At 35.9% G+C, this 23,205-nt stretch overlaps 2 protein-coding genes across 4 annotated transcripts in view; one reads left to right on the top strand and one right to left on the bottom strand.

Annotated features, from left to right (window-relative positions):
- Window positions 1-12,649, bottom strand: part of dsd (attractin-like protein dsd) — a 33,875-nt gene extending 21,226 nt beyond the window's left edge. The window contains exons 1-10 of one of the 3 annotated variants that reach the window (XM_072304142.1): window positions 12,355-12,649; window positions 10,979-11,182; window positions 10,134-10,262; window positions 7,721-7,917; window positions 5,420-5,593; window positions 4,544-4,623; window positions 3,880-4,039; window positions 3,089-3,220; window positions 2,062-2,245; window positions 1,231-1,527 (exon numbers count right to left, since the gene is read on the bottom strand). In XM_072304142.1, the coding sequence (XP_072160243.1) occupies window positions 1,231-1,527; window positions 2,062-2,245; window positions 3,089-3,220; window positions 3,880-4,039; window positions 4,544-4,623; window positions 5,420-5,593; window positions 7,721-7,917; window positions 10,134-10,262; window positions 10,979-11,182; window positions 12,355-12,614 (1,817 nt within the window). In that variant the 5' untranslated portion in view covers window positions 12,615-12,649. The remainder of the gene's footprint in view (window positions 1-1,230; window positions 1,528-2,061; window positions 2,246-3,088; window positions 3,221-3,879; window positions 4,040-4,543; window positions 4,624-5,419; window positions 5,594-7,720; window positions 7,918-10,133; window positions 10,263-10,978; window positions 11,183-12,354) is intronic. The other 2 variants (XM_072304139.1, XM_072304141.1) reach the window with 2 other exon arrangements.
- A 329-nt stretch (window positions 12,650-12,978) lies between these two features.
- Window positions 12,979-22,349, top strand: Ns1 (Nucleostemin 1). Its single transcript, XM_019051483.2, has 8 exons — window positions 12,979-13,159; window positions 14,428-14,535; window positions 15,559-15,884; window positions 16,885-17,017; window positions 18,393-19,068; window positions 19,936-20,248; window positions 20,916-21,099; window positions 22,173-22,349. The coding sequence occupies exons 1-8, from the start codon at window positions 13,135-13,137 to the stop codon at window positions 22,307-22,309; spliced, it is 1,902 nt and encodes a 633-aa protein (XP_018907028.2). The 5' UTR covers window positions 12,979-13,134; the 3' UTR covers window positions 22,310-22,349.
- Window positions 22,350-23,205: the final 856 nt, after the last annotated feature.

The following is a 23,205-nucleotide window of genomic DNA, read 5'->3' as shown; positions in this document are numbered from 1 at the left end:
CAGTACTGACGGACCGCCCTTAAAAAATCAGTACTATTTCTGTACTTTCCGGACTTGTAAACACTCTGCTGAGGAAACTGGAATCATCTTAGCAAGAGTGGATCAGCAGGCTGATTTGTTTGGCATTATACAATGTAAAAATATAATACAATGAAGATGATCAGACTTAAATGCGGACTGATTATTGAAACTGATGAACAAAGCGATAGACAAAGAAGACAAGGAGAAATGGAGCAATCCTACTGTTTGAAAATGTGGTTATTATGGACAAAGATGAAAAATGATGGACTCATTGTACGGTCCCTTGTGGGTTGCTGTTAGTTAGTCTAGTCAATTCAGTCGTCTATATTTCTCAAGTTCAACAGATCTATTGAACAGAGTGAGAGTTGCCCATAAAACATGTCAGGAAGTTTTCAATGAGTGTGTCAATCTCAATTTACAATCACCAAATATTCGGCTTCGACTAAAATTTTCAGGGCAAAAAAGCTTAGATTTGGATTTTTTGATCGTGTCTCCAGATGATGCGCTTTGCCAAAAAAAAAAGAGGAAAACACCCATTTTTCAGATTTTAAAATGATTCCTGCACGTTTGGTTTTTCCTCATCAAAAACGGAAAAAGGAAAATAAAGATATTAAGGTGATTCGATGGACGCCATATTTTGTGTCAGAACGGCATGCGGTATATTGCATCAATTGGTTCCATTATTTCACCTACTCGTCATTTTTCTACAATTTTGAGATCGCAAATCTGTTGTCAGGAGACTAAAGCACTCACTTACCAATTTTAACAAAGAAATTCAACGTAATAAAGGCGTGGTTTTCTCTCTGAAAAAACCACGCCTTTATTACGTTGAATTTCTTTGTTAAAATTGGTAAGTGAGTGCTTTAGTCTCCTGACAACAGAATTGCGATCTCAAAATTGGAGAAAAATGACGAGTAGCTGAAATAATGGAACCAATTGATGTGATATATTGCATGCCGTTCTGACACAAAATATGGCGTCCATCGAATCACCTTAATGAACTTTCTTTGCGGCCGATATTTCAGAGGGAAATTATTTATTGACCTTCCAGTTCTTGTAAAAATGGATTTGATGGAAAAACAACGCAAAATCTGAAATGGAATTTTCTGTCCTTTGCCCCACATAAGTTGAATTAAATCAAACCTGTCTTCGGAATTAAATGCTGATTTTCATACTTTTGAAAAAACACTGATTAACTCTGATACTTACTTGAGTATATCATTGACCATTTGACCATCAAACCCTCCGTAGATATAGATGGAGTTTTCAAAGATCGACGCCGAATGTCCAAACCTGGCGAGGTGTGCCCTCAAATTATTAGGAACTTGGATGGAGGACCATGTGTCGCAAACCCTATCGTAGGCGAGGAAGTCTTGTGAGTAGCACTTAGCGCCATGAGAGGATGCGGTGTCGTTATGAGTATTTCCACCGTAAACTAGCATCAGACTGCCCATGAACGTTGCTGAGTGGAGGAATCGTGCGCTTGGTGCAGACATCAACATAGTCCTGTGAATTGAAGAAGCAAATCTCAGTTTTCCTTACTTTTCATGATACTTACACCGTACTTTGATAAAAGGATAACTAGTTGCAGATTTATTCAGGGATCAAATATTTTCTCCCAGAGCAGTGACACTGCTATGCTAAGGAAAAACGCCAAATAGGCATTCTGTTGTTGCCAAATCTCCTCTGATATAGTACCGATTTTCTAAAGAACTTCCAACCATTTTTTACACAATTTTTCAGGGATTTTTAGGCGAAATTTTTTCTTTACTTCACCAAGCAAGTTTAGAGATACGAAACAATGAAGTTTTGAATCAAAACAGTGATTTAAACAATGAAAAAAAAAAGTTAACTGCACATAAAAAAAAGTACAACAAAACTAAAACTACCTAAGCAAAAACTGAGCAACTCTATTGCTGATGAACAATTTAGATTGAGGAGTACTTAAAAAGTTTTTTCTACAAGGATAAAAAGAAAAAATAGAGAAAACGAAAAACAAGAGATAAAAAAAAAGGAGTAAATAATTACTGGGTTACTCACCAAGTTCGGGTGTTCGGCTCGTAAGAGTAGATCATTTTGCTCAAGTAAGAGGAGGACGAACTTTCAGACACGAATCCACCGTAAACATAGATTTTCTGACTGATAGGATCCCAAGCTGCGCTGTGGCCATACCCACCTTTCACGATAAATCCTTTAGTTTTAACTATGGTCCAATTCCGAGTACCTTAAAAAACAAGAGAATTACATATTTACACATTCTTAAAACATTCCCAACAAAAATACACTCTTCACTCCATAAATTTCAAAAGATTTTGTGAATTTTCTTTAATCACTCTAAAAAAATCATTCGAGAAGCATTTTGATTGGTTTCCCATGAGGAAAATAAAACCCAATCAGAGATTTTTAAACGTTGCAACTGAGATATGCATTTTTGGCAACTATCGATATGTTGTCCTCTCTTTACGCATAGGATTAGATTTGAATATAGATGGCTAAATTCTGAAAATATATACCTCAAATTGCGATGTTGTAAATTTCCTCTCATTTTTTATTTTAAAAGAGAAAAGCAACTCATTATTTCTTGAAATTTTCTTTGATTTTCCTTAACCCAGTCAGAATTATTCCTTACACATTTCAAGCCAGAATATTTGGAGGGCTTGGAGGACAAGACGCTTAAGTGCAATTTTTGAAAAAATTGAGATGTTAATGATTCTAACTAAAACTAGTCTTAAAATGCATTCTGTGAAAATTTCACAACTGAAATCAAATTTTTCAGCATCAAAAAGTGAGTTCGAATTTTCTTGCTGCCACAAGGCTCCATGTAATTTTGATACGTTAAACACTCATTTCTTAAAATTGCAAAAACTACACTTATCCACTAATCCTCCAATCCCTTGTTGGTTAAATAAACTCGAGGGTGCTTTGAAACAAGTTTTCAGGATTTCAGTAACGGCGTTGTGCATTCATAAGACCAAATTCTGATAATCTCCGCCTTTCAGAGACTCTGTTTAAACTACAAAATTATTCAAACTCTAGGGTAAAAATTATTCTGGAAGAGTAGACTTACCAAAGTGATAGTCTTGTACGGTATTTAGAAATCCATAGGTTGGCGAGTGTCCAAAAATGATGATCATACGTTCCGATTTGTTGGCTTTGTTTGTCACCAGCGTTGCGGTGTGGCCTGCGGATTTTAAAGGTCCTGAAATCCAAAACAAAAATTTATTGAGGCGATATTCAAGCATGATAACATTGATATTAAAAATCCTGGTTTATTAATGATCTAATAGGTGATGGTTAAAAAAATTAGGGGGTATCTTTCAACTTTCTGTAACTTTTTTCTAAAATTCACTTCTTGCTTCACAATCTGCTTAGAAAATTTGCACATTTTTGGAGCTTCCTTCTTTGAAACGTAAACTGCGGCAGACATGTAATTTGATGCAAACAGGTCGACCCAGTTTCATGATTCCGCATGAAACTCAAAATAGAGCCACAATACAATGCAGTTTTGTAAATCAAATCAAACGAGAAACTTTTCCTTTGTAAAATGCAATGTGGAAAGCAGAAAATTAACGTTTTTAAAAAGATGTATTTGCTAGGTTGATAATGCTTCATTCAGAAATTTCGTGTGAAGATGGCGATTTTGATCAAAATTAGAAAAAAAAAGAGTAACAAATATTTAAGAACACTCTTTAGAATAAAATTATTGAAATTCCAAATGAGTTTTGAAAGCATTTAGCTCTCCTGCTATACACGGATTTACTATGCTTAAAATCTTTTGATAAAATAAAAAAAAGTAAAAGACACTGTTAATTTCCCAAAAGGAATGCACTATAGATAAAGAACAATGTCACATCTTACCGCACAAATAGGATTGAGAGAAACTTGAGGTGACATTATTATGACATGAGTCGATCCTGACAGTGATATTTTCCCATGTCTTTGCACTCACATCAAAAGCCCATAGTTCATTGCATACTTCTCCCCCTTGTTTTACTCCGCCGTACATATATATTTTGTCCTGAAAAGATCAAAAAAATACATAAATACTTCAAAAATCGATAGACTGTAATATGTTTTCACCTCTTTTTATGAATTTTTACGAACATGTTGTGATCTACAGAAATAGGGACTTCAGGGCCAAGAATTTTCAAACTGCATAAATGAGCGTTTGACAATTATTTCGGCCCGACAAATACTAGAAAATGTTGAGCCTATCCGAATTTAGAATGATTCAAAGGTTGCCTTGTAAAATACGTAACTTTTGAGGAAGAGCAATTTTAGGGTTAAATTTGGTATGTTTGGGGTATCTATGAATTTAGGTTGCGCTTGTGGTTTAAGGAACTCAAGTCATTGTCATTTTAATTTTTTCCTCCAAAGAGTTAAAAATGTAACAAATACATTCAAATCAAAGCCAGTTATAGGGACCATTTAAACACAGCTTGGATAGCAGTCACAAGTTTAACACTTTAATTGCTTGACTCAAAACAAAAAACTGATCACAAATGAAAATAATTTTTCTTACACCAAACAGGGCAACTGAGTGACCGTAGCGGGGCGTAGGAGAGGTTCGACTGTCCATTTGCGGTGTCTCCCAAACATTTCCTGGAACAAAATTTGTGCATGTTTTTAAGTCAGTAAGGATAAATTTAAAAACTGAATATGAAGAAGGAAAGGGGATAAAATTTAATGGAAACTGAACCTTAAAAGAACAGTTCTTGAGGACTCCTTTGGAAATTTCATGATACCCACTGTAACAGGAGGATTGATTTTAAAAAACGAAAATTTCTTTATTCTTAAAACTATGGTGCATTTGGGAATTTTTCAGATTGTATAGGCTAATTGGCATTGGGAACATTTTTGAGTTTTATTTAGACTTTTTTAGAGAGGCAAAGTGGATTATCCAATTTTGAATTGTAAGCCCCCACCCCCCCCCCCCCCCAAAAAAAAGAGGTCATGGGGTAGAGGTAATTTTATATTTAGATAAGGTTTAGCAAAACAGGCATATCTACATTGTGGTGTTTAAAAATATTATCTTCTATTCAATGTTTTGGAAGGAAAGCGACCAACTATTCCGCTTAAAGTTTAATGAAAGTAACCTTCATATGGCGATCAAAATTGCGAGAACTTTCGAGCAGGGATATTGGTTGCTTTCTTTCCACGAAAATTTAATAGGAGATGAGGTGCGGAAATACTGTAATGTAAATGTTACTGTTTTGCTTAACTCTATTTATTTTTACACTACCGACAAAGAAGCAAAGCTTTCATTCCATGTATTTTTGTATTTATTTTCTAACAGTTTGACCTCAAAATTTAATAATTCAATGTTAAGATCTACTTCCTGGGGATATGATTTTGTCAAATGGTCCTTTCCTGAAAATACAAAAGTGCAATGACTTACCGTTGAAGTCATACACATAAATCATATGAGCTCGATGATACGACTCGCCGCCAATGATATAGAGGGAGTCTCGCCAAACGACTGCTCCATGAGACGCCGTCCCCTCAGGCATGAAATCTTTTGGTGATATAACTTCCCAGTATCCAGCATCAGCCACCTGACTACAATCGTCACCTGAGGACAAAAAGGGATTCAAATTTTCAGAAATTTTTTCTTTCCAGTGCCCTAAGAAAAATGGGTGATAGCATGATAGAAAAAATCAACGAAAAATTGTGAACTGAGTCAAAACAAGGTTTAAATGATTCATACAAGGAAGATATTGAGTAAAAAACTGTACACAAACTTGCAAACTGGCCTGTTCCAGATGACCAAAAAATCAGGAGAGTCACTGAAGAAACCATGCTCAATTGCACATAAATATTAATTGACATTTCATGTTTAAAGGATGATTTTTCTCTTCAAATAACTCTATCTTAGTTGTGCACCAACTCTAAAAATCAGAATATATGGAGAACTTTAACAAAAATAATCGACCAAAAAGTCTGTAATCAGCTTGCTCTGGTTCCTAAACAGTTGTATGCTTTTGCAGAATGGATTCAAGATTTCTGAAGTCCAAAGGGTGCTGTCAACACCTTCCCATATTTCTTTTAAAACATTCTTTAAATTCTTTCATTCATTAAGGTTGGCTGGATTCATCCCTTTATTTTCAGATTTTCGTTTCTTTTCAGTTATCCTCCAATCATCTCTTTTATTAAACCCATTTAATTACCAAACTTGCAGCTAATAGCTACATAGATTATAGCCAGCCAATCACAAGAAGTCTTGTTGTCTCACCACCCATGGCATAAGCAAGGCTATAAAAACGTGTGCTGTCTACTTTTCGAGGTCTTCCCACATCTCTCAGACCCCAGAGCCAAGTTCCTCATTTTTGGGTCTTCTAACATCTTTAAGACCACAAGTTTGTGTGCACCTCCAAATTCAGTGTTATCTTTAACTCCGTGGATCTCTTTTGTACATCTTTAAAACTTATATACAACTCTTTTTCTGGATATTTTGTGACATTCTGTGCAACTTCAAAAATCTTTCAACAGCGATTGAATTCAAACTCAAAATCTTTCAATTTCAATCGCTTTCCTTTTGATGAGCATTTCGGTTTAACTTTTTTTAAATTTATACTTACAAAATTTGTTGGTTTTGTGCCAGCTGGTGCCAAAACGGTTTTTTACGAACATTTTACGAATAAGGTTGAATAACAATTCTATCACATAAGAACAATATTCACAAACATGGTGCCGCGACCTTATTCATTGACAGGTACTGTATCCAGATAATCGCAAATTTTGTACAGCTTCAATCTATGCTCTGACTACTTACACAGATCTTTTCTTCTGTGTCTATCTTTCTACCATTTGACAACTTGCCTTTAAAAAATACAGCAGTCAAAACTTACTCCCTTTTAGATTGAAAATTTCTAAGCTCTCTCACTTTTTATCTACCTGGAGTAAAAAACCAATTAGCCTGTGCAATTTGGCAGAAATTAGAGCCCATTAGCAAAAACACCAGCTAACTGAGGATCAAAAATTAATGTTAAACAAACATGAAGAATTTATCCTGTTCAGGGTTGTTACAGAATTTAGAAAACGAAAATTCCCTGACAATTGAAGATGTGACGGATGGTTAAGAAGGCATAATTGAAAATAGTTTTCAGGCAAAATTTGTTGTTCGAAACCTCAAACCCATTCTATAAAGCAAATGAAGGTGATTAAACAAATTTTCCCTGACATTTTCGTCATTTTCCCTGACATTTCCCGGTTTTCCCTGATTGTGGCAACCCTGAAATTAGAGTCCAGTAGCAAAAACACCAGCTAACTGAGGGTCAAAAGTTAATGTTAAACAAACATGAAGAATTTATCCTGTTGCCAGGTGGAAAATAGTAATCCTTACTTGCATCTTAGCCTTTAAATTACTCAAATAATATTTGCGGTACTGTAACATGAATGGCAGCGTCAATTTTTTGTATCAATTATTTCACAGCCATTACTATATTGAAATGATGTTGTAGGTCGCTCGATGTTTCACCAGATGGTTCAAAAAATGAAGACACAAACATGGCGCAAATTTTCATTGCGATTTAAATGCAAACAAAAATCAAATTCACTATCCCTGAGTGAATAATATACGCAAATCAACTGTCAAATTTTTTGAAAAATTCTCGTCCATCCAGTGTTACGTCCTGTTTTATGTCTGTATTACATTTTCCAAGATTGCCATCTCAAGGAACAAGTAAAAACTCTAAGTTACCTTTGTATTTAGGATTACAGACGCATTGGTGCTGCTCTCGTCTGCATTCTCCGTTGCTGTAGCTGCAGTTATTGGGACAAATTGGGACGTCGCACGCCTCACCGGTAAACATCGCGTCGCAAGTGCACGTACCGTCAATGCAGACACCATTTCCCGAACAATTAACATGTGAGATACGACTAGGACAAGAATTTAAACTGGAAAAAAAAATTAATCTGATTAATATCATCTAACTTGAGGGGCTTGGAGGAGAAGGTACATAAAAGCAGTTTTTGCTATTTTGAGAAATAGGCGTTTGAAATTCAAAATTACATGGCTCCTTGTGGCCAAATGAGTTCAAACTGACTTTGTAATGCTAAAAAATTGGAAATCGGGAGACAATTTTTCACAGAATATGAATTTAGACTAGTTTCACTTGAAATAAATAATATCTCGTTTTTTCCAAAAACTGCACTTATGTGCCTTGTCCTCCGACCCCCTCATTTGGTCTGATGAAGTTGCACACAACTCTCTGTTGATTAATTTAGACTCTTTTCTTGTGAATATTGCAAATCGACGGTGTAAGTCGGCAATCACATAACTCGTTTGCGGTGTCTGAAAATCTCCGCCTCTACGTTAATTTTTTAAAGGAGAACAAATTGACGTCATTCCATGAAGTTTTTGCAGAATTTTCTTCGCACAGAGAAGAAAAATCATGGCAGTTTTAAAGAATTGCCGTTAAAAAATTTTTCCGTTTGAAACATAAAGTATGACAGGAAATCTGCAACGTTGCAAACCGAATTATGTGATTGCCGACTTACACCGTCGAAAAGTGGCTCTTCACAGGAAGAAAGACCTTATTGCACAGGAAAAGAGCTGTCAGGGAAGTAATTTTTTTCAAATGGAGCTGTCGGTCAATAGAGGTGTTTTGAAGCAAATGAAGCAAAGTCCATTTTGCTGATGAGCCCCACAATGCTAGTCTTCTTACGAAATCCAGGGCTCATCGAAAAAATGGACTTTGCTCTCTTGACTTCAAGATGCCTCAAATATTATACACAGGTGCAGAAAGTTCCAGCCTCCCACATTTTCTTGGGCCCATCTGGTAGCTTTTCACATTCCCTCGTCACCCGCATGAAGGCATGTATTTTGTCTGCCCTGTTTCAGTATTTCTACCAACATTTTATGTTCTATAAAGGAGCCGTCCTGCAAGTTTGTCTGAAAAAAGTTGTGCCTTTCCTTAAAACTGTAAAGCAAAATCACTAGAAATTTCAGTAAAATTCATGAGACAGACCTCCTGCTGAGAAAAAATAAAATATAAGTAAGAAATCCTGAGACAATGCAATCGAGAAACGTTCCTTTGTGCCAAACAGCTTTTAACAAATTTCCTTCCTCTTTCAAAAGTGGTGACCCCACATTTTTGGCTTGCAAGTAGTTACTGGTGAGGATCGACAGTGAAACTACCAGATCACGTATCTCGGTTTGCGATGTTGCAGACTTCCCTGTCACACTTCATTTCAATCAACATCCATTCTTGAAAACTTCCGTGATTTTTCTTTTCTGTGCAAAGAAAACTCTGTGGAAACTTCAAGGAATGAGATTAATGTATTCTCTTTCACAGGAATAAAATGAAAGTGGAGATTTTTAAGCATCGCAAACGAGATACATGGTCCAGTAGTTTCACTATCAATATTTTAATTAGTTACGTAATATGCAAGGGTAAGCCCCCATTTACAAGAGGATTTTACACTACATACAACAAAATGGATAGAATTTTGCAAAAAAGGAACCAAGAGCATTTCAATGTTGCTACGATTGTACAACTTACATTCTATGCAATAAAATTACTGAAACCATGCAAAAAATTAAATTTACAAAGGTAATTTTCTTCTTGAATTTATGCTTTTTTAGGAGTTAAGATAAACCTTGCCTAGATGATCAAATCATATTTGCAAGGTAAACAAGTTTCACAATCTTAGCGACATTGGAACGCTTTTAGTTTCGTACGATTTGTACAACTTACATTCTATGCAATAAAATTACTGAAACCATGCAAAAAATTAAATTTACAAAGGTAATTTTCTTCTTGAATTTATGCTTTTTTAGGAGTTAAGATAAACCTTGTCTAGATGATCAATTCATACTTGCAAGGTAAACAAGTTTCACAATCTTAGCGACATTGGAACGCTTTTAGTTTCTTTTTGCAAAGTGCAATTCAAATATAACTTTCAAAATAGGACTGATGTAAATGGTACAGAAAAGAGAGAGAGAAAAGAGAAGAAAAACAAAATTACAAGTGCTCTCTACTTGTGCTCGGCGCTGTGAAAGCGACTTAATGTGCATGTGCTCTTTCAAACCTAATCTGGAGTCAGTAATGACATGAAAATTTGAGCAAAAAAGAAAGACTTTCAGCCGGTTAATAATCTAAAATCCTCACCTATAAGTAATATTGAAGCCAGTCATGTTGTACGCAACATCACTGTAAAAATGTATTAGAGCGTATCCTGAATGGGTGACAACTTCAGGAATTCTTCTAATGGAGTAGTCACCTTGATACATCAGACCACTGAAAATACATGAACAGATTCGGTTTAGAATCAGGGATAAAAATGCTGAGGACAAAATGGGAGAAATTTGCACAGTTACAACCTTGCCTCATGAAGCTGATACTTAGGTATCCCTGGACACATCTGGACTATGTTAAGTAGAGATGCACTGCGTAAGATTTTGGACGAATATGAAATCCCTTTCATGCTTCATAATAAACCACCAAAAATATCATTTCAACAGTGTACAGATTTAGACAACTTCAAAAGGGATTTTTCCCATCATTATGCATCCAAAAATTAATAGGAGGGCTCAACTCACTCAGTACTTAAAGGATATGAATGAAAGAAGTAGGAGCCACTGATCTATTCAATTAATTTACTTGACTTCACCCCTCAAGATTAGCCTCCTACTTACCCCGATTTGCAGGTTGTAAGATCGGGTATTTTCTGCACCTCTGTTTCATTATAATCCTCGCTAATGCAAGGGACAAATGCAAAATTTCAGGAACTGGCTGGCAGATCTCTGAAGATTTTAGATTAGAATGTACATAAAACGAGAGGAAAATCAAGGATCAATCATTTTCCGCATTTTCTATCAAAGGGCTTACTTTGTAATCTAGGCATCAAAGTTCAATTTATTTATGCAGCAAATTTTGAAGTGATCAAGTTACTTGCTACATGAGAGGAATCATATACAAGATTGGTTGGAAAGTATAGATCATAAATTACTTACCTATAGACAGCTAATAGAGGAGAATGGACACTGTCTCCATCGAATATATACAAATGGTCCCACCCACATTCTGTGGCAAACTCTTCAATATGCAATCGAATGGTTGAATTTGCCATCCCACCAGCATCGATCAACCAACTGCATTTGACATCAACTGAATAGTTTCCGGGACCATCATAGATTGTCCCTGACGGGCCTGATACCCTAAAACAGAAAATTTATAAAATGTTACAGTTGATGGGATCAAATGGAAGAAAGAGAAATGGATTTCCTGTAGGTATTCTAAAAAAAAGTTCAATCAGCCGTTGATTCTTGAAGGTCCATTACTCTTTAATCTAGAATAGGCAATGGAGCTGTCTTGACAAAAAACTGTAACGCAATTCAATGAACAGTTGGGTTACTTACAGTTAGAGATTGGTAGAAGAATATTTAAGCTGGTAACTTGCTTGGAATGAGAACTGACAGCATGGTAGCCAAGTGCTTCGTAAGATAAATATTTTGGGGTAAAACTTATATTTATTAAAACATTACCAACACTTTTCAATGTCTTGGCATCGTGGTCAGGATAAAATAGTAGAGGATGGTGTAAAACTCAAACTTCATGATAATGGTGCGAAAATTGCAATCTTTCTAGTCAAGAGGACATGTTCGGACCGAGAGAAAATCAGCAAGAGATTTTAGGGGAGAAAAGGGTTTTGTGATGGGAAGGCAATCTAATTTCTACATCCCTGGATTAGGTATCTTTGTAACATCCATGTAAAAAATTTGTATACTAGTTGTGTCATATGTTAAGCATGCAAGTGTGACCATTGTGGGAACATAGGGATATTTCTATAAAACCATACTTAAATAATGCACAAAACTTTGTGGCTCAAAATCACCATCCATTACTACAAGTATGTACATCTCAGCTGTGTGAAAATTGGAGACTGGAGAAGCTTACATTGTGAGGACTTGATGTTCTACCGACAAATTTTTGGAGAGAACTTGAATACTACGGCTGATCCACGTAAGATCTACAGTACCTATTACACCACAACCTAACTCCTCGACAGAACCACCTGAGGAGGATTAGCAAGATCAATACAAGAAGTTTCCGTTGTTCTTGCTAACGTGCAGGTAAAGTGATGACTACCCGTAAGGAAAATGCCAACACTGTAATAAGAGAGTTCTTGCAGCATGGTGATATGATCTTTTACTGAATATGTCAAGATACAAGAGCCGATAATCAACCAAGGCTCTGGATTGAAACTGCCCTACTTTCACGATGACAGTGAAATGTACCGTTTGGACAGTGTTGGATAGGCGGAAAGTGTGAACAGCCAAATAAGGCTGAAGGTATAGGCGGTAATTTAAAGAAAGGATAAGAAACAAACCTAATTTTGCCCGCACAAGAGTGACAGGCAGATCCTTGCCAGCCATCCAAACAAACACAAGTGCCATTGATGCATTCACCATTGACACAATGAACATCGTCACACTTATTAGATAAACACTTAATTGAAACAACTAAAAATTGGAATATCACAATGACACTTAAAATGGAGTAAAATTCATATTTCCGTCGATACTTTGATTTAAACAGAAATAAAAACATCTGCGAACACACTGCCATTTTGAAGACAGTTTCTGACATGATAAGAACTCTGAATTTGTGCCCAGCAAAACACTGAAAAGGGATGAAATTTCCGGGAACAGTATCGCTCTCTGGTTGAATTTTTTAAAACAAGGCTGAGTTGCCATCGCTTGCATAAAGAGGTGTTTTTTGTTTTTTTGAAAATTAACTTTGTATTAATTTATTACCAAACAATGCGCGATTTAAAAAATTGGAAAATTCTACTATTAAACTGTACCTATTTCTAAGTGTTAAAATAAATTATATATTAGTTTTATATTTTAATTGCTAAATAATTTTTTGCAATATTTGACAATAATATGTACTGTTTTTGTTCGTTCCAAACGCTCTCTTACAACAGAGAACTGAACTAATCCTATCCTAATTCCTAACCTCTTCAATTTGACAAATCCAAATCAACGTGTTTTATTTCAACGTGACTAACACATGATTAAGATTCTTTTTAACAATTTACGTTTTTTCGTCTCTTACCTAGTGAAATTTTTTTAATTTTCTTATATTTCAGTGACAACCCCCGACCATGGTGTCTATGAGGAATATTGCCAGTAAGTATAATATTCACTGTTTATTTGTCAGCGCAGAATGTGCTGAAGGTACCACCAGCAGATTCCAAATTCCTAAAATTTTGAAGGTATCGGTTATTTTAATCAACCGGATCCATCCGCCGACATCTGCTAGCTAATCCATTAAGACGATTACATTTTGCCCATTACTGAAGGAAACCGGAAGTGGAACATGCCTGCGGGCTGATTATTGAAAGCTTAAAGCAGCCCGATACAACATCGAATTGCGATATATTGCATAGTAAAGAGAGGGCTAAGTCTCTCCGTATTGTATCGACGTAGTTTCAGTAATCGGGCCACTGAACTGACGCAGTTCTTAATCATGCACCAGTTTCTACTTCAATTACCTTTGTTTTATCATATTAGAGCCTGTGGAGTAATGAATAGTATTATCACCTACAGTTAGCTAAAATTGACAGCAGAGAAGTGATATGAGGTCACACCCTTCATTTTCTTGTACTTTTGTCAAATGAGTTTACATTTAACTCATAGGCGGTTACGTCGCGGTTGTTCAGTAGCGACCAAGATCTGATAGATATGGGGGCTCTCCTAATATGCATAGTAGAAGGGGGGACGTGATTTTTGTGCACTGATACCTGAAGTGGTCAATTGCACATGATAGCCGCATAAAATTTAGACAACTGCCAATTTGTCTGAAGGCAGCTGTATTATTCATATTAACCTTAAAAACAAACCTTTGTAAGAATAGAACAGCTGCTTTTTTTTTTTTTTTTTTTTTTTTTTTTTTTTTTTTTTTTTTTTTTACTACTTCAAATAACTCACAAGGGCTAATCCTGTGCTTTAGTTCTCCCTTCGTCCCTACCAACCAGTCCCAGGCAACTAGTGTTTGAGACCATCAAACTCGGGTCACTTGGCCGGGAATCGAACTTGAGACCTATCTTTTCTTCACGATTTCATTCTTAGTGATTTTGTCTTCCCTGAGTTACAGCTATACTTACTACTTAGTCCTGTTACGAAAACATCTTGCATCTAACTTTTCACTAAATGCGCTGTAATATATAGGCAAAAAGTCAATTTGGCCCCTAAAAAATCTTCAATGGCGCCTAAAAATTGGGCTTGATGCGCCACATGGCTCCTGAAACTCAAATGTGAGTTTCGAACACTGCTTACTATTTTCCTCTTTTCTTTCAAGTAGCTCCCCTCCAGATTCATTTATTATCCTTTTCTCATGTTTATTTTTTCCTTCCTAAATTACTTACCATTACTTACTTGTTTTCATTTTGTTTCAGAAAAGGGCAAAAAGAAGAAGAAAACCGCGACTACTCGCTATGCCATGCTAAAGAGGGTTGCTAAGAAAAAGAAAAAGGAGAAGAAATTGGCCAAAAAAGCACCAAAAAGTATACCTTAATTTATTTTTTTGTTTATCTATTCATTTACAAATTCATGGGCATCAAGCCCATCAACAGAAGTTTACAAGAAAAAGTAACAAGATGGCTAGGGGGCATCACATAGATTTAAGGTGTTCATCAACTTTTGATTTTCTGTTTAAGAGATGAGATGGATAATTGAAAGAAAACAATAATTTTTTCAAACAGTTCTGATTTTTACTTTTATCCTACCTTTTTACATTATCAACAATTAATTAAGGTGTTTTTGAAAGATAGGGATTAGGATCAAAGTAAATAGGTCCGAATTTTCATAAATGAATAGTACTGCCGTGCTAAGGAAGAACGCCATATGAACCTTCAGACGCTGCCATATTTCCTTCAATAAAAACCTGATTTACTAGGAAAATCGTTTAAATTTTTCTTCAATTTTCTCTAACAATTTTATCAAAAACGTCTGAAAATTTTGAGGAAAAATATTCATAACTTCCCTCAAAAATGAACACTTTATCAAGGGAAATTTGGCAACTCTCGAATGTTCATATGGCATTCTTCCTTAGCACAGTAGAGCAGTACTCAGCGGAGCTGACTGGCTGAGGCATAGAGGCTGGCAATCGTCTTTGTCACCCCAAAGTTGGACTAGGCTCAAGACCAATCCACACAGGTCAGTCATTGCGCAGCTTTTTTGAAATCTACTCCCCCGCCCGGCCCTAACTTGCAGCACTCAATGCTATGTCACAATGGGTGCTCCCATAAGGAATACATTGCAGGCACTCAATACTACGTCACTGCCCAGTAGAGTTCTTAAACTCGTCCTCGGGAATGACTGACCTGTGTGGATTGGTCTTGACTAGGCTCCTACCTTGTAAAGGTGACACATATTGCACTCAAAACAAACCAGAGTTTAGATGACCCTTCAAGGAGGTGTGCAAAAAGCTGTCCTGAAAAACCCAGAGTATGCTAAGGTGACCCTACACTTAAATGATAAAGCCTTCTCATGTACTTTAATTAATGTTGGTTTGTTGTTTCTTCCAGGGCCAAGACCAAAGATTATTCAAATTCCGAACTGCCCTCTGAAAGAGGGATTTTTGAAAGATGTGGATGCCTACAATGAAAGCCGAAAAGAGGAGAAAAAGAAAGCGTTTGAGGAAATGGTCAAAGTACGTGAAAGTAAACGGTTGGACACAATGCAAGTTGATGCTCCAGGCCCATCTCTCGAAAAAATGATGAAAGATGTGGAAAGAAGGCAAAAGATTCACAGTATTTTTGATAAACCAGAGGAAAATTCAGATTTCAAGGATGAAAAAACCAAGTATTCACAAAGAAATACTCATCGTTCATTGTACAGAGAATTCAAGAAGGTAGGTCTTTTTTTTTTATTATTAATTCCATAGCTAAATCTCAAGATGACCAATCGACAATTGCATTGTTTTTAAGCTTAAGCTAAATTTTTTAGAGAGAAAAAAAATCAACTTCATGGCTTGACACTTTTAGAAAAGAATCTTCACAATGGTGAATGGAAACCTTAATAATTTCAAGGCATGCTATAATTTTTCTCTTCTCCAAGGAATGAAGTACACATACTTTGGAATTGCATTTTGATATCTATCAAACAATACCGCTAATTTAAAATTTTCCATGGGTGCCAAAAATGCCTGATCTTGTAATCCTAGGATCAAGCAAATGTTTGGCAAATCTTGGGTTTTGAGGCAAGTTTCAGAACAGGTGTTTTTTTTTCATCCTCTTCTTAGTTTTTCAAAAAAGGAGAAAAAAATCGCTCATTTTACATAGATCTCAGGAATTTTGATGTAAAATCGGACGTTTAGCTATGAGGCAAATTAGAAATATGTCGCAAGACCAAAAAGTTGGATATTGGTAAATGGTTGGCACTCTGGAGGTCTCTGTATCCCTGAAACTTCCTACAAACCCACTACCTAAGTGAACGATTTTATTTAGTTTTTGTTTCCACCGGTATGGCTACTGTTGCCGTAAAAAACAGGTAAGCGCTCATAAAAATCCCCTCTTTCATTTCACAAGAAATAAATTAAAACTGGAGACTTACTTTTTAAGTCCCAATTTTTATCCTGTAATATGCAATTAGTTTGGCCTGAATTGACAGAGTCGAAATCATTTTTTAAAAAATTAGGCATGTAACGTTATGGACCAGCAAGGTTTGGCTTTTCTTCTCTTTCGAGAATTGAAATCTTTCCTCCCTGAATATTTTTCCATTTAAAATTTTCTCAAGTGAGCAACTGTCAAGCCTGTCTTTCTTTGAGTCAGGTATTCAAGATAACATGTTCAATTTTCGAACTTTCAAAGACTGGAAGCAAATTTAATGGGAATATTTTTGGTATCTTTCAGGTGATAGAAGCTGCAGATGTCATTTTGCATGTCCTGGATGCTCGAGATCCTCTAGGCACAAGAAGTGTTCTAGTAGAAAAGTCCGTAGACGCCTCCCCTGGAAAACGACTGGTGTACATTTTGAACAAGGCTGGTAAGCTCTTTGGGACCATTTGTCTACATATTTGCCTCAGACTTATTGACTCACCTCAGACATACATGACTGATTGATGTAGATCATCTACCAATGTTTGACCTTGAGCAGGCTTAAAAATATGTGCATTCTTACCCTTATAATGTTTTAAAGTTTACTGGATGAAGTTGTCCGATGAATACGTCTTTTTAAAATGATATATTGTGAAATAATTCTTCCTTTATCTTTGACCTCAAGCATACATTCAAACTGGGTAAGAATCTTACACTTGCTATAATTGTGACAGTCTGCAGGATAAGTAACCTCAGTCCCGAGAGCCAAGTCCCTTAGGAGGTCTCTTTGAAGTGCTGGATGCAAAAAGGGCGTCTCTTGGTTGCGGTGTCTCAGACTTTCTGCTGACTGTTTGAAAGTTCTTTTTAACATTTGAATTTTCTTCGTGATTTTGCAATGCCAAACCTAAAAGTTCAGAAAATTCATTACATAGTTTCTTTTCTAAAATATAAATTATTAGCAGTGAAGATTTTGATACACTGCAACTAAGAAATGCCCTCTCCGCACCCAACGCCTCAATTTTTTTGAAGTTGGGTTAAAAAGGTGGACGACAGGTTTTGAGAATGCCCTCCGCTCTTGAAAGAGTAACTTGGGAGTAGTTCAGTTTGTTTTTGTGACAATATTGGGCGTAGAGTTATATTTTAATCTAAAAGTTTTGAATTTTGAACATGGTCGGGTAAATTATAAACATGTTTTCTTAAAAACTACATTTTTATCCACTGCAAACTTCCCATAGCTACAATAGTCTCATATGGAAAGCAATATGTAAAGTGTCTCAAAAGAGGGCAAAGAACTTTTTGCACTCCTGGTCCCTATTTCTGTAGATCATTGTAATGACAACTCACAGGGCTAGACACATGCTGACAAGTTCTTGAAAAGTCAGGTTTAACCTGGAAATGTTTGGGAATTTTGACAAACCCTGAAACATCAGGAAATTTAGCCGCCAAGTCTTAATATTGTCTCTCCCAGCCAAAACATTGCATTTTTTTCAATTTCAAGAGACTTCTTGTTTCAAATTTTTCGTGAAAAGAATTTTTATGAGAAATCATTCAAACAAAGAAGGAAACATTAGAAAGTCAGAAAATTTTGTACTCAAATATCCTAAAACTTTGGGTATTTTGAATCCAAACAAAACTTGTCACCCTATACAGGCTGCAATATTTTCTGGGTTGAATCATCGTTTGAAGAAACAGCTGGTCGTTCAAAGTTTAAGTAATATTTTGAGCTGAGGCTCATTTTATTTTATATTTCAAAACTACGTTAGATGTATGATGGAATCATTCTTGAATATTTAGTATTAACTGCGCTTCTTGCTTATTTTCAGATTTAGTTCCTCGAGAATCTTTGGAGAAATGGTTAGTATTTCTTCGGAAATCACGGCCAACTGTAGCATTTAAAGCGAGCACCCAGCAACAACAATCGAAACTAGGCCAACGTAAGTTAGTGAAAAACGATAAAATGGAACTCTCGCTGAACGTCTCAAGTTGTGTTGGAGCGGAACTTCTGATGACGCTCTTAGCGAACTACTGCCGTAACAAAGATATCAAAACGTCCATCGTCGTCGGAGTTGTTGGTCTTCCAAATGTGGGTAAAAGTAGCTTAATCAACAGTTTGAAACGACAGCAAGTTTGCCAGGTCGGCAAGAAACCAGGAATCACGCGCACACTGCAAGTCATTCAATTGGATAAAAATATCAAGCTTCTAGATAGTCCTGGTGTTGTTTTTGCGAGGAATGAAGACAAAGGTATAGTTGCTTTGAAAGGAGCTTTTGACATTCCTAACCTCACCTCGTCAGACGTGTTTCCTGCTGCGACAGCAATATTGCAGAGGGCGTCAAAGCAGCAGATGAAAGAATTGTATGATATACCGGATTACAAGACACCTGGAGAATTCTTCTTAAGGCTCGCTCAGAGACTGAAAAAGGTTCGAGTCTGTGGTATCCCAGACTTGGAGGGTGCGGCAAGAACTTTGATGCATGACTGGCACAGAGGAAAGATCAGGTATTCATTATTCATTCATCTTTAAGTTAGAAGGATGACTTTTTGTTTAAAAATTTCCTTTTTTGTAATCTATAACAGTTATAATCATTGCATTTTTGGTTCGTTTGCCATGGTAGAAAATTTTCAGGTCATTGGTGGGAAAGGTTCATGGTTCTTGCTCCAGTAAGGTCATAGTTTGGGTTAAAGAGTTGGCTCCATTTTGGTTTGAAGGATCATTTTTTTTTTTTGGTTTGATAAAGTTTTAGAAGCATATTAATTTTTTTTCTAAGAAAAGCTGAAATATTTAATAAAATTTAAAAATTTCATTTCGGCTCTATAGAATTGTACGCTCGTTTAATAAACTCAAAAGTAAACTATATTATTTTTTTGGGGTCATTCTTTAAAAACTCTGAAATTTTACAAGAATTACACAATTTATTTGATAACTTTTTGAGCTAAGAGTTTAATTTAGTTAAAATTGAGCAAAGAAGTCTTAATAAACGATTTTTGTTTTAAAAATTAGGACTCTCGGATTTCAAAGGTAAAATGTTTTTGAGGAAATTATTATGATTATATTTTTTTTTAAAAAAAATAAAAAGTTAACCATCAGCTGATACAGTTTGCATCATGCAGAACCTATTTGGAATCCAAGTCCAGGCCGTGCTGTAATTTTGTTTCTGGTTTTGTCGAAGCCATGGCTCAGGTCCTAGTTCTGGTTGAGATTCCACTGGAACATTCCGGTTTGATTAGCACCTCTGTAGACAGGAGATTCAGGCCCCACATTTCAATGGCCTCGCAACTATTAGATCTCAATTATGAACCTGAGAACAAGTGGCGAATTCAAAATCAGTCTCACCAGTCTCAGAAACTTTGCTCTATCTGTCTCAGGTATTTCACCGTCCCTCCAGAAAAGGACCCTTCGGAAATCCACCTTAGTGCAAAGATCGTGAACGAAGTTGCAGCAGAATTCAATGTAGATTCTTATCATGGTATGGAGAGTGCGGACTTGAACAAGATCATCGAGTTGAACGATAAGGAAATGAAATCGCAGCCCGACAGAAAAGTTGCCGAAGTGTGTGTCGACTCTATTCCCCTGAAAACAATAGAAGATCCTGACTCTGATGAGGAAGCCGAAAATGAAGATGAGGATGAAGAAATGGAGGAAGATGGCGAGGATTCGCAGGACAAACCACAAGATGATGTAAGCTTGCTTTTATCGTATAGTTTCTTAGACGGGGTGTCTACAGGTGTGGAAAGAGGGAACTTTCATCAGATCAGGAAAACCAGTAAAAAGACAGGGAATTTTATGAAAAAGACTAGAAATTTGAATTCTTGTAACTTAAATCAAAAAAGTCTGAGCTCTCCACTCAATCATTCTAAATCTTTGTCTAATTATAGATTCAATGCTCTAAGTTACTCTCCGAATAATGATTAGAGGAATAAGTTTCAGTAAGGATTGCAGTTTTAGTTAGTCAAATGATTCATTGCTGAAGAAAAAGGTTCACATATATCCATCATTTGTGGCGAAATTAATGCTTGTAAAAATTATCTTAATTTCTAAAGGCAAAAATTTTTTCATTTTCATCCTATGCATGCAAATTGTCAATGCTGGAAGTCAGGGAATTTTTATTATTTTGGTCAGGGAAAACATAGGAAAGACAGATAATTTTTCCTGCCCATCCTGTCAGAGTTTGTGCTGTCTTGAAAAGTCTTTGAATTTCACTAAATTGTCCCTTCAATTTTTGAAATCACTATGACTCTGTACTTTCATCATGTGAAAATATTTTTTTCAATCGTAATTTCATTCTATGAACCCCTGAGTTTAAAAAGAAAAGATGTGTAGATTAATTTCCACTATGTTTTCTCAGCTTTCAGAAAATATAGCGATAGACACTGTGGGCCCGCTGAAAAAAGGGAAACAACGCTGGCGGAAGAAGAAAGACAAAGGCAAGGATGAAGAGGATGTTGTGGCCATGGAGCCAGGGATCATGAAAATTCGCAAGGTGCAGAAAATGAAAGCAAAAAAAGTGAGAAAAGAGAAAGCAAGGAGAGGTAAGTTGCTTGCCAAGTTTATAGTATTAATTAAAACAATTTCGAGTGTGAATGTAGAAAAATAGATTTTGAGCATTATCATTTTGATGTATCTCCCACTTAGACAAATCTCTATATTCATCGGAATCTTTGAAAACAGGCCTACATGCAATAGTTTTGTGTCCCTATTATCTGTCAGATGAGGATGCTAACAAAACCGGAGGCAAATCAGTGGCACAGAAACGCTCAAAACAGGGAGCACTGACAAATGACACTTAAAGCTTTATTAAAACCTAGAGGCAGTTAAGGAATTTTAAGTTTCCTGCAGATAGACCTATTTCAGGTAATTTAATTCTAAATTAGGGCAGCATTACATGAAAAAAGTCTATCTACATGAGAATTCTGGGAAACCCCCTTTCCTGCTTCTGCCAAAGTCTTGTTTTTTCAATTTAATCATCATACATTTATGGTAGCTCTTGATGGTACAATTTAATGTCATGTGAACCACCCCCCAAATTTCATTTTTCTGAATCAAATCAGTTCCTTACAAGATAGGTAGGTATGCTCTTTCTCAAATCCTTCAATAAAGCCAGACTTATTATGCATACCTAAATACATCCCTTGTACAAATGAGTATTTAGTATGTACATATTTAAAAAAAAAACGTATTGAAATTAAAAAACCTTCTCTCACCCACCTTTTAAAGCAGTAAGATGGCTCTAATGGAAAAGTAGGTACGTATATCAGATAGTGATGGTGCCCTTGTTTCAGTTTTTTAGGTGGAAATTAAACAAAAATTCCTTTTGAGAATTTTTGTCATGCATTCAAGTATATTGTTAGAAAATTTCAAGGAAATATTTTGGTCAGTTTTTTTTTTTAAAAAAATCGAGACCTGATAATATATTCTGAAATGTTGCATCAAAGATGTTCCTTGATCGTTGCTATCATGTTTTCATTTACATGTATGAATAAACTTTTTTGAACACTTCCTCAGAGGAACCAAATTATTAGACTAAGTTCCCATACTATCATTTTCAGTCTTTTTGTAAAGGCAAACATCTAATTTTGATTTTTTCCCTCTTATTTTCATTCAGATCGAGCTGCTATGGACGTAGCTGATAATTTAGAAAAACTACAAGTGAAAATGAAAGGCAATGATGATGACAACTACAATTTCGAATTGGACTTCTTCAAACACACTGATGAACAGGTGCATAATTTAATCACCTAATCATGATTGTAGGCAGAAAAAATAAAATTGTTAAAGCGTTCATTTTGTTGTTGATTTTTCCCGCCAAACACAAGTAGTATTCTAATGTTTGTAACTCGGTTTTCATCCTGGTCTACTTACGACAGCATGTTTGTCTTTATGAGGTCCAATTCCGATGAATATCTGCCTCTTTTAAGATATTCCAATGTGTCCATAGCAAGGAATTTTTCCAGGGCTGTAAAAATTTCGTGGAGATTTTCAGCAAATAATTTCTAAAGGGAGAAAAAGGTAATCATAATCCGACAGACGCATTGACGTAGCAAAGCGATGACTCAATGTGAGCTCAGCTAATTAGCGAGTGCCGTTTTCCCTGCCAGGCTGCGTTATCAGCGCCCACCGAAAATGTTGTTTCAAACAGGTCCTTGGCATTTTCAAAACGGTTTTCCTTCGCCATTTAGAGTTTAAAAAAATCTGAAGAATTTCCAGTTGCCTAGTTCACTCAGTGAAAATAATTTTTAAAAAAATGGGTGCCACTGACCCATTACTTCAATACTGATGAAATTTTTACAACCTACAAAAAGACCAGACCTAACGGAGAACACATGACTTTAAATTTACAGAGTCAGCAGATCAAAGAGCTTAGATAAAACTTTAGACACAGGTAGAGCTCTCTTTTTACAAGGCCAGAGAATAAAATTTGGGGTCGTTATTCAGGGTGTCTAGCATCAGGATTTTCCCGCTTCCATCAGGATTTGAGGAAAAATCTGTCGTAAACTTAGGATTAGAGAAAAGTTAGCCGTCAGATCGGATTTTCTTATCGAGCTATTTTTGTGAAGTTAAATTTGCCTTAGAACTTACTTCTAAAGTTCTGCTTCTGCAAACGCCTTAGCAGAAATTTTAATTTTTCTCCGCAAAAA

The sequence above is a fragment of the Bemisia tabaci genome, chromosome 9 (assembly GCF_918797505.1).
Source record: "Bemisia tabaci chromosome 9, PGI_BMITA_v3".
Taxonomy (NCBI): Eukaryota; Metazoa; Arthropoda; class Insecta; order Hemiptera; family Aleyrodidae; genus Bemisia; species Bemisia tabaci.
Note: the sequence above shows the minus strand (reverse complement) of the source record. Positions and strands in the feature narration are given on the sequence as shown.

Coding starts and splice junctions, on each gene's coding strand:
- Ns1 (XM_019051483.2), top strand. CDS start 13,135: ATGGTGTCTATGAGGAATATTGCCA. Junction 13,160..14,427: donor GTCTATGAGGAATATTGCCA/GTAAGTATAATA, acceptor ATTTTGTTTCAG/AAAAGGGCAAAAAGAAGAAG. Junction 15,885..16,884: donor TGTACAGAGAATTCAAGAAG/GTAGGTCTTTTT, acceptor GGTATCTTTCAG/GTGATAGAAGCTGCAGATGT.